The 15710-nt window shown below is 45.8% G+C and overlaps 1 protein-coding gene across 1 annotated transcript in view; it reads right to left on the minus strand.

Moving 5' to 3' along the window:
• Positions 1 to 15710, minus strand: part of LOC101356574 (solute carrier family 22 member 4) — a 55294-nt gene that overhangs the window by 25517 nt on the left and 14067 nt on the right. Inside the window, exons 2-4 of the mRNA XM_023739006.1 lie at positions 11887 to 11990; positions 10176 to 10330; positions 2372 to 2543 (exon numbers count right to left, since the gene is read on the minus strand). Coding sequence (XP_023594774.1) covers positions 2372 to 2543; positions 10176 to 10330; positions 11887 to 11990 — 431 coding nt within the window. The remainder of the gene's footprint in view (positions 1 to 2371; positions 2544 to 10175; positions 10331 to 11886; positions 11991 to 15710) is intronic.

The raw sequence follows: 15710 nt of genomic DNA on the forward strand, positions 1-15710 counted from the left end.
GAGCAGCCCTGTCCCTGGAGCAGTCATGTCCTGGAGCAGTCATGTCCCTGGTGCAGCCCTGTCCGTGGTGCAGCCCTGTCCCTGGTATAGCCCTGTCCCTGGTGCAGTCCTGTCACTGGTTCAGCCCTGTCCTGGAGCAGTCCTGTCCCTAGAGCAGCCCTGTCCCTGGTGCAGCCCTGTCCCTGGTGCAGTCCTGTCCTGGAGCAGTCCTGTCCCTGGAGCAGCCCTGTCCCTGGTGCAGTCCTGTCCTGGAGCAGTCCTGTCCCTAGAGCAGCCCTGTCCCTAGTACAGTCCTGTCTTGGAGCAGTCCTGTCCCTGGAGCAGCCCTGTCCCTGGTGCAGCCCTGTCCCTGGTGCAGTCCTGTCACTGGTTCAGCCCTGTCCTGGAGCAGTCCTGTCCCTGGTGCAGTCCTGTCCTGGAGCAGTCCTGTCCCTGGAGCAGTACTGTCCCTGGTACAGTGTGCCTCCAGCCAGGAGTTGTGGGGAACAGAAGAAAGAACTCTCCTTAGGGCAAGAGTGAGGCAGTGCCTCGTGGGATGGGCCTTCTTTGCTGGAAATTCAGAGAAGTTGACCTCTCAGAGTTGTTTCTTGCTATGATATATAGTCCTGAGGCAAAGATCCAAGTCATACAAATCAAAATTCCTGTCAATCTCTGAAGGGTCAGTCAGAACACTTCTGTATTTATTCTATCTATGTATCTAACTATCTGTCTATGTATCTATCTATCTATGTATCTATCTGTCTGTCTCTCTGTGTATCTATCTGTCTGTCTATCTATCTATCATAGTATGGTTGGTTATAACACTTTTAAAAATACTAGTCTCTTTGGCCAAAATGACAGCTGGAGCCAGGGAACACAGATTATTAAAATCATTCATCTGAAGATGCAGAAAATAATTTCTGAATAATTTTGTCTTGTGTCTTGAGAGGACCTCTGGTCACTATTTTTTCCATCTAATTTGACTGACAAGGGGGTTGTGGAGAGAGGGAGAGAGGGTGTGATGATGATGATCATGATTCTTATTCCAGTAAACTGCTCTGCTCTCATATATCTAGGATGTTTTCTTTGGAGGTGGAGCTGTGCAGATAATGGCCTACCTTGTTCTTGAGTATTTAGCACAAGCTTTCCAGACCCTCAGACTGGTTCCAGAAGAAACATCCAAATCTATCTATCTCTCAAATTCCAGGGAAATAAGAAAAAAGAAATGTGCTCTCCCTACACCATCCCCTGTATACCCTATGCCAGCAATTTACACTGGTAAACCATACCAGTCATAAAAAGACAGTAGCTTGGAGTGGGCCAACCTGAGCCATCTGGTCAAACAAGACCAAGGTGGGCTATTTGTCAAATTGATACTGTGTAACAGCTGCAGCAAGATAATGGACTTTCTAGGTAATTTCCAGGCAGGATGTAGCTAAAGGACAGGGCAACCATGAGGTTTAGTCTAAACTGTGTTCTAAAAAAATGATCAAAGAAACTTTCATTATGTGTAAGCAGGTAGAGATCAAGCAGTTCAGTAAAGCTGAACTGCTGGAAGATTTGATTTTGACATAATGAAGTCAAACCAATAACAATAATAATATTAAACCAGACTCACCAATGGAAGAATTCCCCTTTTCTCTTGCTTACATATAAAAACCAAAGAAATGGGAAATCCCAAAAAAAGGGAGGGGGAGGTATGGCTAGGACCTTTTTCCATTATTCTTAATCTGTTCTCTTACCTGAGATCTCCCAAATAAGCATATTAGATAAGACTGGGACCAGCATCTCCTAACTTTAATGCTATTTCCATAACTGAGAAATTGAGTTCCAAACTGAGAAACTCAATTCCAAAATGGAGTTGGGGGTTGTGGGGGAAGAGAAGAGAACGTTTCTCTAACAACTCATTAAACAAAAGTATTTCTCTGGCTCTTCAAGATAAAGCCGGTAAACAGGCACACCTTAGCTACTAACCATCACGTGATTGGGAAGCTTGAGGAAATTACGTTAGCTAAATCCACAAGGAGAAAAAGATGTTCTAGAGAGGGAAAAGTCTCAAAAGAGCAGAGGGTAAAGTTGAAAACAACAAGCTCCAACGATACCATCTCCACCAACAATGGCAACAAAAACCAGCAACAGAAAAGAGAGGGAGAGTTGGAGGGAACTGGATTTCCTGAGAACAGTGCTTTGTAAGATAATTGAGAATCCAATCCCAGTGCACAGGCCCTCCCTTAACAAGGCGAAAACTCTTTTGACTTCAAAGCCCCTGGCCTCAGCAAGTCCCGGTAGAGATTGCAGAAGCCCATGGTGGGGTCAGCACCAGGCTCTTGGTTCCAGGCGTGCTGGCCCTGGCCTGCAGCAGAGGGCCTGTCTGGGATGGAGTTGCACTCACCACCACAGCGGGACGCACAGCACCCCCGGCACCGTCAGCGCCAGCAGCAGCATCCGCCAGTCTCTGATGAAGTAAGCAAATAGTGGCAGCAACATATAGCCAATTGCAAAAAATGTGCACACTCCTAACGCAGAGAATATAATACGAACTGATTTGCCAAGAATTTCTGTTCCTGTTCAAAACAAGGGAGGAGTATTAGCATTTTAACTCACTTCAATATTTGCTTCTTACATTATTGCCTGACAGAATTTAAACTATAACCACTTACAGAAAGGAAGAGACATTTGCCTCATGACTCGGACCAGGAGCGGTCCTGGGGAGGAAGCTGGGAAGCAATTCTTCCTTATAGAAGGAAGAGTTTTTATGAGATTTTAGAGGAGTCATAGATTTATTTTTAAGAGGACACCCCATGTCATAGAAATATCCTGCCCAGCACCAACAGGTAAGCAATCTCTTCTGAGAACGCCACATTTCCAAAATCAGAGCCCCAGCCTGAGGGCAGAAAGGGTGTTAGAGGAGACGAGCAGTGGCTGTTGTGAGAGGCTGCGTGGGGTCACGGCGCATTTAGCTTTTTCCACAATTCTCCGCTGTAAATAGACATTCGCCCATCGGGAAACAGTGCAGAGTTCACGGTTTCTGAGACGTCGTTATGACACCCTTACCCACCCTTGAGCCCTGGAGAATGATAAATAGGATCCAGCTGGCTCTGCGGGTGCACAGAGCAGGCTGCCAGCACCCAGAGGGGAATCCCTCTGCAGCCACATTGTGCCGGGAGATCAGCCCCAGGCAGACACTGGCCATTCAGACCAAGGAAAGAAGTAGCTGTTCTTGTCCCAGCGGGCGGCACCCTAGAACCTGCCGTATGCCCTGCACACCAGGGAGCCCCACAGATCTTTCCCAGAACACCACAGAGCCGTTCATTGGTGTCGGGCACAGTTTCGGGGAAGGAAATGTAGGCGACTCTAGCCTCCTGCTTTGCCCAGCTCCACAGCAGCCCTCGGCACCAGTTCTTCCAGGTTGCCCGCCCCTCGGACCTCTTGGCTTGAGATGGGAGAGTCCATGACAAGCTCCTTCTCTTGTCACAGAGCTTCAGGACTTTTCCACAGGGTCCATTCTTGGTCCTCTGCCCTGGGGCAGAGATCTGGCAGTGGTAACGGTTCTGCCTTTTGTTTGGGATCTGCCACCAATTCAGAGAAGCGGTAGCCCAGAAAATACAAAATAAGTCATTCAAAGGTCGTTCAGGCTTGGCTTTCAAGAGAGATTTTAGCTGATCTTACTTACATACTCTGAGCATGCTGGTGTCCTGGACACAGGCCAAGAGTCTAAGGGTTAATTCCATAGAAGCATCAAAACTACTACTTCAGCTGGTTTCCCATTCCCCCTACCTGTTCCCATCCCCACCCCACTTCTCCCTCACTCATCCTAACTGAGAGACCCATCTCAGTGATTCCTTCTTGAGAAGCCCTTTCTGGAAGCCAGACTGACAGACTCATGAGTGCCTCCTGCAGCCTATTACATACAATAGCCTTAACCACCCAGGGCGTTTCTCAGCCTAGGAACTTATTTGTAAGGATAGGGCCTGAATTCTTTAAGGAAGATCAGGAATGTGATTTCCTGATCTGATGCAGTGTTTGAAGCACTTGGCTACTAACGGAAATGTCGCAGTTTGAACCCACCAGCAGCTCCACTGGAGAAAGATGTGGCAGTCTGCTTCCTTAAAGATTAAACCCAACCAAAAACCAAACCTGTTGCCATTGAATCAATTCCTATAGTGACCCTATAGGACAGAGTAGAACTGCCCCATAGGATTTCCAAGGGCAGCTGGTGGATTCAAACTGCCAACCTTTTGGTTAGCAGCCATAGCTGTGAACCACTGTGCCACCAGGGCTCCAATTTTCTTAAAGATCACGGCCTTGGAAACCCTATGGGACAGTTCTACTCTGTACTACATATAGGGTCACTATGAGCTGGCATCAACTTGACGGCAATGGGTTTGAGTATTTTCTTTTTTTTTGGATTCTTACCTCATTAATGACCTTCCTACTACTTCATACCATACACTCCATTACCATGTCCTGGTTTCTAAACCCTTCAGCTGTGATTACCATGACATGGGAATGAATAGGGGGTGCTTTTTTCCCAAGCAGAGATTCAGAAGTGAAGCAGCAGAGGGTTTAATTGTGGAACAGAGAAAGTGCATAGGACCAAGCGGATCCTTGTAGACCTTGAGAAGAATTGTGAGGCCAAGGGTGCCTCCTTATACCTCCTTGATAAGAGAAGACAGACAAGTTATACAACTGGGTTCCTAGGAAACTTTCCCTCTCTAAGCTTGGGCAGCAAACCAGAACAGAGTTGTTTTAACTTCAGAGTACCTGAAGGGGACAGAAGCTTTGTGAATCTCTCTCTCTCTGCCTTCCTGGGGAACAGCATGGATGGTGTGAATGTAGTTCCTGTTAACACTACTTCCTGCACTCTGACTCTTAGACAATTACCCTCCCTTAAACATCATCATCATCATCATCATCTTCACAGCAAATTTTTGAGTTGGCAGTTTAAGCCAGGTTCTGAGCTGTTTTCATTCATTATCTCTTTGAATCTTCACAACAATTACACAAGAACTTTTATTACTTGTATTTTACACACAATCAGCTAAGATTTAAAGAGTTAAATTGCCCAAGACCACACGTAAGTAATAAGTGGTACAGTTAGGATTCAAGCCTGATCTGTTTGACCGACAGATACCGGGAAGGCTCCATGAGGAAAAAACTACCAGGCACTATTAAAAAAAAAAAAAAAAAGCCTTGGCCCTATAAAGCAGTCCTTGAACTGAGATTCTAATGGAGACATGTACATTAGAATGTGCAAGGAAATGGGCAAGACATGTACATTAGAATGGGCAAGGCCGTATCCTTCTTTCAGAAGTGAGGACTTGGGTTTTGTCTTCCTGGGCTGGTCTCTGAACTACTGGAAGCCAACCAGCCCCCTCCGAGGAACAGTAGGGGGGAGTCATGATTCCCGCAGCACAAAGCAGGTCTTTCATGCCTGCAGCTGCCACAAGCCTCCTATGTACTCAACTGGCAGTGAGACAGATGACAATGGTGACTCCTGCTCTGCTGACTGGAGGCCCCTGTCCTGGCCTCCTGTACTTTGCTCCTAGGGCAAAGGCCAGTGGTCTCAGTCTGGTTGGACCTCTGAGTGCTCTCTGGGAGTGTAACTGTGATATATAAGCCAAAGGAGTGTGTCCTAGCCATCTAAGCCTAAACCAGCTCTAGAAGTGTTTGCTGACTGCCTGTCACCTCCACTTGAACCTGGGCACTGTTTCCCAGAGGGTCAGGCTCACTTCCATGTGAGAACAGGACCCTTCTTTGGTAGTCAGCCCAAGGAATGACTAGGCCCAACCTATATGGAGGTAGAGCCGCTTGTCCATGACTGACCAGGAGAGGCCTGCAGTAGACCCCAGCTCAAGAAACAAACCTGTGGTGCAGGATGTGGGTTGGGACCCTGGGAGCCCTGGGTGGGAGTGCCCTCCATCAGGCAAGCAGAGACAGCCTGGGCTCCTTGATGCTAACTTGCTACTAGAGTCACTTAGAGGAAGTTTCTTCATCTGCAAAATGAATCCTACTTCATGGAGTTAGTATGGTGAGGACTGAGATAACACATGTAATTTGTAGTTTATAATGTGAATACAATAAAAATTACGCCAATGTTCAAGTAAAATATCAAGAAAAGTAAAAAGTCATGCCTTGGGAAAGAGAACAAAAATATGCAGCTAATTGCTTTGGAAAAGAGTCTGGCAGTTCCTCAAAAGGTCAAATACAGAGTTACCATATGACTCAGCAATTCCACTCCTAGGTACATACCTAAGAGAACTGAAAACAAACTTGTACATGAATGTTCATAGCAGCATTATTTGCCAAAAGTCACTGCATCATAATAGCCAAAAAGTAGAAACAACCCAGATGTTCATCAGCTGATGAATGGATGAACCAAGTGTGGTGTATCCACACAATAGAATATTATGAAGCCATAAAAAGGAATGAAATACTAACTCATGCTACAACATGGATGAATCTTGAAAACATTATGATAAGTGAAGGAAGCCAGTCACAAAGGGCCATATACTGTAGGATTTCGTCTGTAGGACATGTCCAGAATAGTCAAGTCCATAGAGATAGAAAGTGGATTAGTGGTTGTCAGGGCTGGGGAGAGAGGGAAATGGAGAGTGACTGCTAATAGGTTTCTTTTTAGGAGTGATTAAAATGTTCTGGAAGTAGAGTTGATGGTTTAACAGCTTTGTGAGTATACTAAAAACCACTGAATTGTACACTTTAAAAGGGTGAATATTATACTATGTGAATTATATCTCGATTTTAAAATATTTTTTAAAATATGTGGCTGATAAAGGCTACACAATTGATGTAGTTGAATTTTAAGTTTACCTGAGCTTCCTGGTAGCCAAAATTATAAAGGAAGATGCCATCAGTTACACGTCAAAAAGAGGAACACATCTAGACATTAAAGGAACCAAAGCTTTAAATAGTTTAAAATGCTGAAACAAATGTCTTACAGGGGTTGATGTTAGGAATACTGGGAAAATACTGAATTAATTAATCTGTCAAGACAGGAGGCAGTTAACTGTATGGTGCAGAATAAATTCAAGCAGCTGGTTCCGGGGAATAAAAGAAGATGCTGCTGGCATTTTACCCAGAAGGCTGTGGACAGGCAGAGGGCGTTGTTTCTGAGAAACAGTGGGAGATTGTGAGGGGGAGTGGGAGTGTCAGTAGGATCAGTGTCCTTGGTCCTGAGTGGTCATTTCCTCCTAAATCAGCATCATTCTGGCATAAGGAAATGCTTGAGACTATGCTGGCGTCACCACTTCCAGGTGTTTTCGCTCTGTTTCTTTGGGTAGTACTGTTACTTCCTTCGCTTTTCTAGTCTCATATGGATCTGGCAGGCTCTATTAATTTTTAAAAGGCAGAGCAAGGACAGGAGCTATTTCTACACTGCTTTGAGAGGGGGAGTAATTCAGCTTCCCGAATTAATGTGAAGACTCTTAAAACTAGAGATTATCATTGCAGAATCTTGCCAACTCTCCCCTAGAGCCAGAGGGTAAAAGTGAAAGGCCAGATAAAGTTAATGCAATGAAGTGTTATTAAAAAACTAGAATTACATAAAAAGTGAGAAAATTTGATTTTACAATTGAAAATTAAATAATCACAAATATTTCCTAAAAGTGACATCCTAAAAATATCAAAGCGTATTAATGGTAATATTTTTATCATTTACATTTTAATACATTTTTACCTCATGTTTTATAATCCACTTTTACACTTTCATATTTGAAATAAATCACATATTTGGTTTAAAAAAAAAAAAAGTGATAGGCCAGAGAGAACTCAGCTCAGACCCCAGCTTGGATTTATTTTGGTCAATAAAACCCAGAATTCAGCTCTTCCCCCCTGAAACACCAGAGGGTGCTGCTGCACTGCGGGGAAGCTAGGAGCCACCTTCCCCTATTTATTTTGCAACCCCCACAACTTCCCGCCAGCACTGACGAAGAGTCTGGCTTCCCACAGGGGCCATGTTGGTTTTCAGGGACACTCTTAATCTGAACTTTGAGACCTGAGAACCCAACACAAAGAGTCTCATACCAGAACACAAAAGTCAGCAATTTTCTGCTGAGCACAGTGGAGCAAAACTTTACAGTCAGGTAACAGAAGGCTCCCAGAGTGCAACACAACAACAGGCCTGGATCCAGGCTGATAGGGAGCGGGTGCACTGATTGTTGGCTTGGCGTCTAGGCTATAACTGCTCTTAAATGATCTCTCTTTCCACTCAGGCCTCTTACCCTTCTCAGCCTTGCCCGTGGATCAACAAGCTGCATGGGGAGCAGGGTAGGGTGTTGCTGGGCAGTGTCAGAGACAGCTGGGCAGGTCTTTCCTGCAGGAAGCCTGGGGTGGGCTCTCCCTGCCTCATCCACTCACACAGGGGAGTTTCCATGGCCCCAGATGCACCCTGTGCCACCAGAAAGGCAGGTCTCTATGCTGGCCACTCGTAGAAACTGGAGGTGGGGGCACCGCCTGGCATAGACTCCACCTTGTTCCCAGTCCCAATAATAGGGCTTCTCTGGCTTCAGCATGACTCCCTGTCCTTTCATTACAGATAGTCCTTTTGGTCGTCCTGTGATGCAGGCCTACTGGCCTCAGGCAGCATCCCTTGTTTTGGGGAGGCCTTTCTGGTATGTGTCTGGCCCAAGGAGAGCCACATACTGTGCTTTTCAGGGATATGGGGTTCACCACAGGGAAGATGGATTCTGGAAGATTTAGAACATAGGGAAAACAGGCTTTGTTGTGCCCAAGAGTCCTGTGTTCTTGGGGCCATCGGGCATTAGGAGATTACAATTTCTGTCCTAAGTTCCTCCAACCTCCAACTTCCAGTACCCACTGGCCTGAAGTTCCCCGTCCTCTACACAAATGATCTTCTTTAAGAATATCTTCTTGCTTCCCTCCTTCCTTTTGCAGGGAGAAGAGAGCCCCCTTTCTGCTGGGACCTGCTAAAGAGTGTGCTATCTGCTGGGACCATGTGGCTTCAACATGCTCTTCCACCTCCTCCTCTCCCTCCCCTCTGCAGACTCTGAGGCTGGGCCCATAGCAAGGGGCTCTTCACGAATGATTAAAGGAGTGGAATTTGAACAATTCCATCTTGGCAATCTGACAGAGGGTGTACCCATCTCCAACTAAGAGCACACAGAATCTCCAAAGTCATCCAGACTCATAAGCCATCAGAGTCATCGAACTAGATGCAGACTTCTGACACAAGAACAATCATTAGAATTTCACTAATGGGGCCCTATTAATAATCACTGTGACAACAGGCATAAACTGGGACAGTGCTAAGCCAATCAGGATGTGTTATCACCCTAGAGTTTATGGGAATTGGTGTCTTTTGTCCCAGAAGTACCCTCATAAACTGGGGGGCACGCTCACTTCTCTCAGCTGCTCCTATGGGGGCTCAGAGAGTATGTTGGGAACTCTCTCACTCCTATAATGACCCTGATCAACCTGCCTGAGGCTCACCTCACTTCCTCCCAGGAAAAGCTGATGAAGGTCCTGGGGGCCTCCTTATGGCCTTATAGCTTGTAAGTTCCCCTCATGCAGCCTGATATTCCAGAAGCAAGGCTGCTGCTAGGAGATAGGACTAATATCAATGCAGTGAGGCTTGTCCTACACATAGCTGATATGCTCAGGAGTGGCCTCTGACTCAGGATGAGACCAAATGTGCCCAACGGTGGTAGGCTGGCACTGAATCCCTCCTATCTGGCATGTGCCTCCTCAGCCTGTATACCAGCTATATCAGCTATATCCTTCTGCCCTGGCCCATCAGGCAGAAGCCTCAAGCCTTCACAGCTCAGATCAAAGACATCTCTAGGCTGTCCCTTCCCCAAGACCCCCTCCTTTGCGCTCCCCACAAACCCTGTGCTCCTGAGAATGTGTCTCAGTTATTGTGTGGCTGGCTTTAGCTTTAGCTCTTACTCACCACCACATGTGAGGGCTCAGCGTATAAAATATCAGGCTCTCTGTGAGTGCCTGCCCTGTTTGTGACTGTATCAAAGAACTTAACAATACAGCCTCCTCCCCAACACACACACGTGAGGCTGGCCAAGTTTAGAAGCACAGCGTATGGGTTGAGCTCCTTCCTTCTGGGCCAAATAAGAGTATTTCCTGTGCTCTGTTTAGTGACCGCTCTTCCCTGGCCTCTCAGAGGTTTGGAGGGAGGATCCCTGCATATCAGAATCCATTCCTACCTAGTATGAAGGCCACCACATAGTTGGAGATCTGGCCCATGCCCACGATGACAAATAATACAGTGAACATCTCCCAGTTGGTGGAGAAAATCTGCAGGAAGCTGAAGCCAGTCTGCACAGCCATAGTTGTGAAGAGGATGCTCTTCCTGCCAAACCTAGAACACAGCATAACACAAAATATGACAAGTGTGGGTTGTTGCAATGCCCGAGTCAGGCATCTCTGCAGACTTGTTTTTTCAGGGCTCTGAGAGACTTTTCTCTTGTCACATCCTCCCAGCTTCCTCCCTGGGACAGACATCTATCAGACATCTATCACCCAGAAGGTAACCTTTTGAGATGCTACGCCTCCTACGGAGGCACCATACCACAAAAGCATTTAGTAGCTTATGGGAGGACCACATGGAAGTTTAGCCTTCAGAACAAGTCACAGGTAGAAGCTGCCACCATATTTCTAGAAAGTGGGTACTGTACAGACTGCAGATACTTCTTACATCAGCAACATGGGAATTCTATAAATCCAGAACCAAGAGTCCCTCTATGGCAGTGCCTTTCAACTTTGACTGCACTTGGAATCAAGTGGAAAGCTTTAAATATATTGGTGCCAGCATTCTGCCTCCAGAGAATCTTATTTGTCTGGGATGCACTTTGGGCATTGGGATTTTAAAAAATTTTTCCAGATGATTCTAATGTGCAGCCAACATTGTAGACCATGCTTTATGAGAAGACGCAGCTTTTGACAATGTCCGTTAGTTACTCTGGACGTGATTTAAGTGTTAATTTAACATTTTAGTAGTGGCCAGTGGGTACAATGGAGCACAGATGTGAACACAACAGCTTCCCGCCCTGTTTTCCAAAATCAGTTCTCAGGCTGCTGGGGTTGGGTTGCATTGGACTTTGTAGCTGCGGGGAGGGCAGTCCATTCCCTAGCACTGCCATTTAGCAGCTCCTCTTCCCTGGCCTCTCAGAAGGTTGGAGGGAGGATCCCTGTGTGTCAGAAGCCATTCCTACCTAGTATTGGTCACCACAGAACATTCAAGCGGCCCTTCTCCCGGTGCTGTGATGCTGCCGCCTCCAGACTGTGAGCTCGGAGAGGTCCAGAACCAGCCTGAGTCAACTCTGTGGTCCCTGTGCCAAGCTAGGGGCCTGACCCACAGCAACAGTGGGCACAAGGTCAGCACTCTCTGTCTGGCCCTGACTCTGGCTGAGGGGTTATTTGTGCACAGATCACATGTCACCCCCTTCCCCCCAGTTCTCAGAGTTGGTGGTGTCAGCAGATCAGGTGTTGAAAGTGCAAGTGGTCCCAGGGGCATCTGTGGTTCTATTTTCTGAGTAGACTGCTCCAGAGAACCCTGGGGTCCTTGGTCTACTCACACTCAGAGAGTTGGGTGCAGTGGGGAGGGCAGCTGTGTGTTTTTCAAAGGTTTTAAGGGTATAAAGCCTCCACTTCCCAGTGGGGGCACTACCCTTTCACCACCCCTGACCAAAGCCCTGGGAGTACAAGGCTGGAAGAACTGAACAAAAGTAGGTCCAGGAAAAGTGGGCTGAGGGCAGGTGAACAAGAGACATCTTGGCTCCTCTCATCACTAACTCTGTCCGCTGAGGGTCCTCTCTTTCCCTAGGGGGAAATGCCCTCAATTCAGCCCAACTCTAAGACGGGCAGGGAATTGACAAGGGGCTCGATCCCATCTTCCCTCCTTCCCAGCCACCTTACCTGTCTGACAGCTGCCCAGACACAAAGGAGCCTAAGAGCACGCCTACGAAGAACAGGGAGGTGGTGAGGGGTGTCTTCCAGTCATCCTCACACACCAGATTCCACTGCCAAGAAAGACAACGTGAAGTGGTGAGCCCAGCCCTCCAGCAGGCCCCAGCCCCAGCCCAGCTCCCAGGGAATGTTAGCTTGTGCCAGGCTGTCGCCTTTGTGCAAGGGGCACAGGCCTTGCAGCCCTGAGTCTGACTTTGGGGTCTACTGAGGCAAGTAGCCTGGGGAAAGCCACTGCCCTCTGTGAGATTCAGCTTCCTCTTCTGAAAAGGGAGGGTGTTGCCTCTTGGTCTGTTTACATCACAGAGCAAGAAGCGAGCTGAGGCGATGGCCATAACTGGTGACTCCTCAGTATAAGCAAAGTAGTATGAGGCAAGGAAGTGGCATTAGTGCTTCAGAAGTCCTTCAGCATGGAGGGAAGGTGTTTGAAATGCCCAGGAGGCAGGGTGGGGGTCTGATCACTTGGTCCAGGGGTAAAAGTTTCCTCTACCTTGTTGAAAAGTGCAAGTGGCCCCAGGGGGTCTGTGGTTACTTTTTCTGAGCAGACTCTTCAGAGAACCCTGTATTCCCTGATCCACTCACACCACCAGCTGAGCTTGGGGCTCCTGTCTCCCCTTCCTGCACCCTCCTTCCCACCCAGCCTTCCCAAAAGTGTGTCCCTCCCATTCCCCAGGGCCTGTGGGCTGTTGAAACCCTAACAAGTCCCTGCTGGTGGATCCACAAAATGAAGGTTTCAGCCAGAGTTTCAGTTCCCCCATCTTGATGTAAGCCAACTGAGAAAATCTCAAGGGGGGTTGCAAAGATTTCAAATTGTGTTAGATGAGCTTTCATTTATGTATACAAATAAGCAGGTGCCAATGAGTGTTTCAGGGTAGGGTGCCTGCTTCTGTGGCAAGATAATCCAGTCTAGAGGAAAGACCCCTTGCCTTCTAGCCAAACCCAGCTCCACTTGGTGGTGGTGATACTTCCATAGCATTTACAAAGCAATTCAGTTCTTAGTCCATAGCATTTACAAAGCAATTCAGTTCTTAATCCTCATAATTACCCTAAAGGTGCTGGTAGATTTAAAATGAATTAACATATTTATATCACACAGCAGAGATATACTCTGCAGCAGAGAGAGGCTTTTATAAAGACACACACAAAAGAAGAGTGTAAAACAAAAAGCTGAGGGAATTGGGATTAACGGAAAGTAAGGGGAGCGATATAACCAAACCAGGGGTAAGACTAGCCCCAGAACTGCTTGCCTAAGGGCCTGCCTGCTTGCCAGAGATACCTTCAAATCTGGCTCTGAGCATCCCAGCACTCAGCTCTCAGAAGGATCACAAGACCTGCTATGGATTGGATTGTGTCCCCCCAAATATGTATTGAAATCCTGGCCCCTATACCTATAAATCCACCGCTTCTCTGTCAGTTTGTCATACTGTGTTGGCTTGTGTGTTGCTGTGATGCTGGAAGCTACCAGCAGGGTCACCTATGGTGGACTGGTTTCAGCAGAGCTTCCAGACTAAGACAAGAAGGACCTGGCAGCCATCTTCTGAAAAAAAAAATTGGCCAGTGAAAACCTTATGAATAGCAGCAGAACATTGTTTGATATAGTGCCAGAAGATGAGCCCCTCAGGTTGAAATGCACTCAAAATATGACTGGGGAAGAGTTGCCTCCTCAAAGTAGAGTCGATCTTAATGATGTGGATGGAGTCAAGCTTTGGGGGCCTTCATTTGCTGATATGGCACAACTCAAAATGAGACGATCAGCTGCAAACATCCAATAATAATCAGAATGTACAAAATACAAATCTAGGAAAATTGCAAGTCATAAAAAATGGAATGGAATGCATAAAGATCGATATCCTAGGCATTAGTGAGCTGAAATGCACTGGTATTGCCCCTTTTGAATTAGACAGTCATAAGGTCTACTATGCCAGGAATGACAAATTGAAAATGAATGGTATTGCATACATCAACAAAAAGAACATTTCAAGATCTATCCTGAAGTACAACACTGTCAGTGATAGGATAAAATCCATATGCCTACAAGGAAGACCAGTTAATACAACTATTACTCAAATTTATGCATCAACCACTAATGTCAAAGATGAAGAAATAGAAGATTTTTACCAATTTCTGCAGTTTGAAATTGATCAAACATGCAATCAAGATACACTGATAATTACTGGTGACTGGAATGTGAAAGTTGGAAACAAAGACGAAGGATAGGTAGTTGGAAAATATGGCCTTGGTGATAGAAATGACGCCAGAGATTGAATGACAGAATTTTGCAAAACCAACTACTTATTCATTGAAAATATCTTTTTTCAGCAACATAAACAGTGACTATACGTGTGGACCTCACTGGATGGGATACACAGGAATCAAATCGACTGGAAAGATGATGGAGAAGCTCAAAATCATCAGTAAGAACAAGGCCAGGGGTCGACTGCAGAAGAGACCATCAGTTGCTCATATGCAAGTTTAAGTTGAAGCTGAAGAAAATTATAACAAGTCCACGAGAGCCAAAGTACAACTTTGAGTATATTCCACCTGAATTTAGAGACCATCTCAAGAATAGATTTGGCACATTGAACACCACTAACCCAAGACCAGAAGAGTTGTGGGATGACATCAAGGACATCATATGAAGAAAGCAAAAGGTTATTAAAAGGACAGGAAAGAAAGAAAAGACCAAAATGGATGTCAGAAGAGACTCTGAAACTTGATTTTGAACGTAGAGCAGCTAAAGTGAATGGAGGAAATGATGAAGTAAAAGAGCTGAACAGAAGATTTCAAAGGGCAGCTTGAAAAGACAAAGTAAAGTATTATAATGAAATGTGCAAAGACCTAGAGTTAGAAAACCGAAGGGAAGAACACACTTGGTATTTCTCAAGCTGAAAGAACTGGAGAAAAATTCAAGCCTCAAGTTGTAATATTGAAGGATTCTATGGGCAAAATATTGAACAAGGCAGGAAGCATCGAAAGCAGACAGAAGAAATACACAGAGTCACTGTACCAAAAAGAATTGGTCGACGTTCAACCATTTCAGGAGGTAGGATATGATCAAGAACCTATGGTATTGAAGGAAGAAGTCCAAGTTGCATTGAAGGCATTGGCGGAAAACGAGGCTTCAGGAATTGGCAGCATACCAACTGAGATGTTTCAACAAACGGATACAGTGCTGGAGGTTTCACTCGTCTATACTGAGAAATTTGGAAGACAGCTACCTAGCCAACCGGCTGGAAGAGATCCATACTTGTGTCCATTCCAAAGGAAGGTGATCCAATAGAATGTGGAAATTATCGAACAATATCATTAATATCACACATAAGTAAAATTTTGCTGAAGATCATTAAAAAGCGGTTGCAGCAGTACATTAACAGGAAACTGCCAGAAATTCAAGCCGGATTCTGAAGAGAATGAGGGATATCATTGCTGATGTCAGATGGATCTTGGCTGAAAGCTGAGAATACCAGAAAGATGTTTACCTGTGTTTTATTGACTATGCAAGGGAATTCAACTGTGTGGATCATAACAAATTATGAGTAAGATTGCGAACAATGAGACTTCTAGAACACTTAATTGTGCTGATGAGGAACCTGTACATGGAACAACAGGCAGTCATTGAAACAGAACAAGGGGATACTGTGTGGTTTAAAATCAGGAAAGGTGTACCTCAGGGTTGTATCCTTTCACCATATTTATTCAATCTATATGCTGAGCAAATAATCTGAGAAGCTGGACTATATGAAGAAGAATGCAGCATCAGGATTGGAGGAAGACTC

The sequence above is a fragment of the Trichechus manatus genome, unplaced genomic scaffold (assembly GCF_000243295.1).
Source record: "Trichechus manatus latirostris isolate Lorelei unplaced genomic scaffold, TriManLat1.0 scaffold00127, whole genome shotgun sequence".
In the NCBI taxonomy this organism is placed as follows: Eukaryota; Metazoa; Chordata; class Mammalia; order Sirenia; family Trichechidae; genus Trichechus; species Trichechus manatus.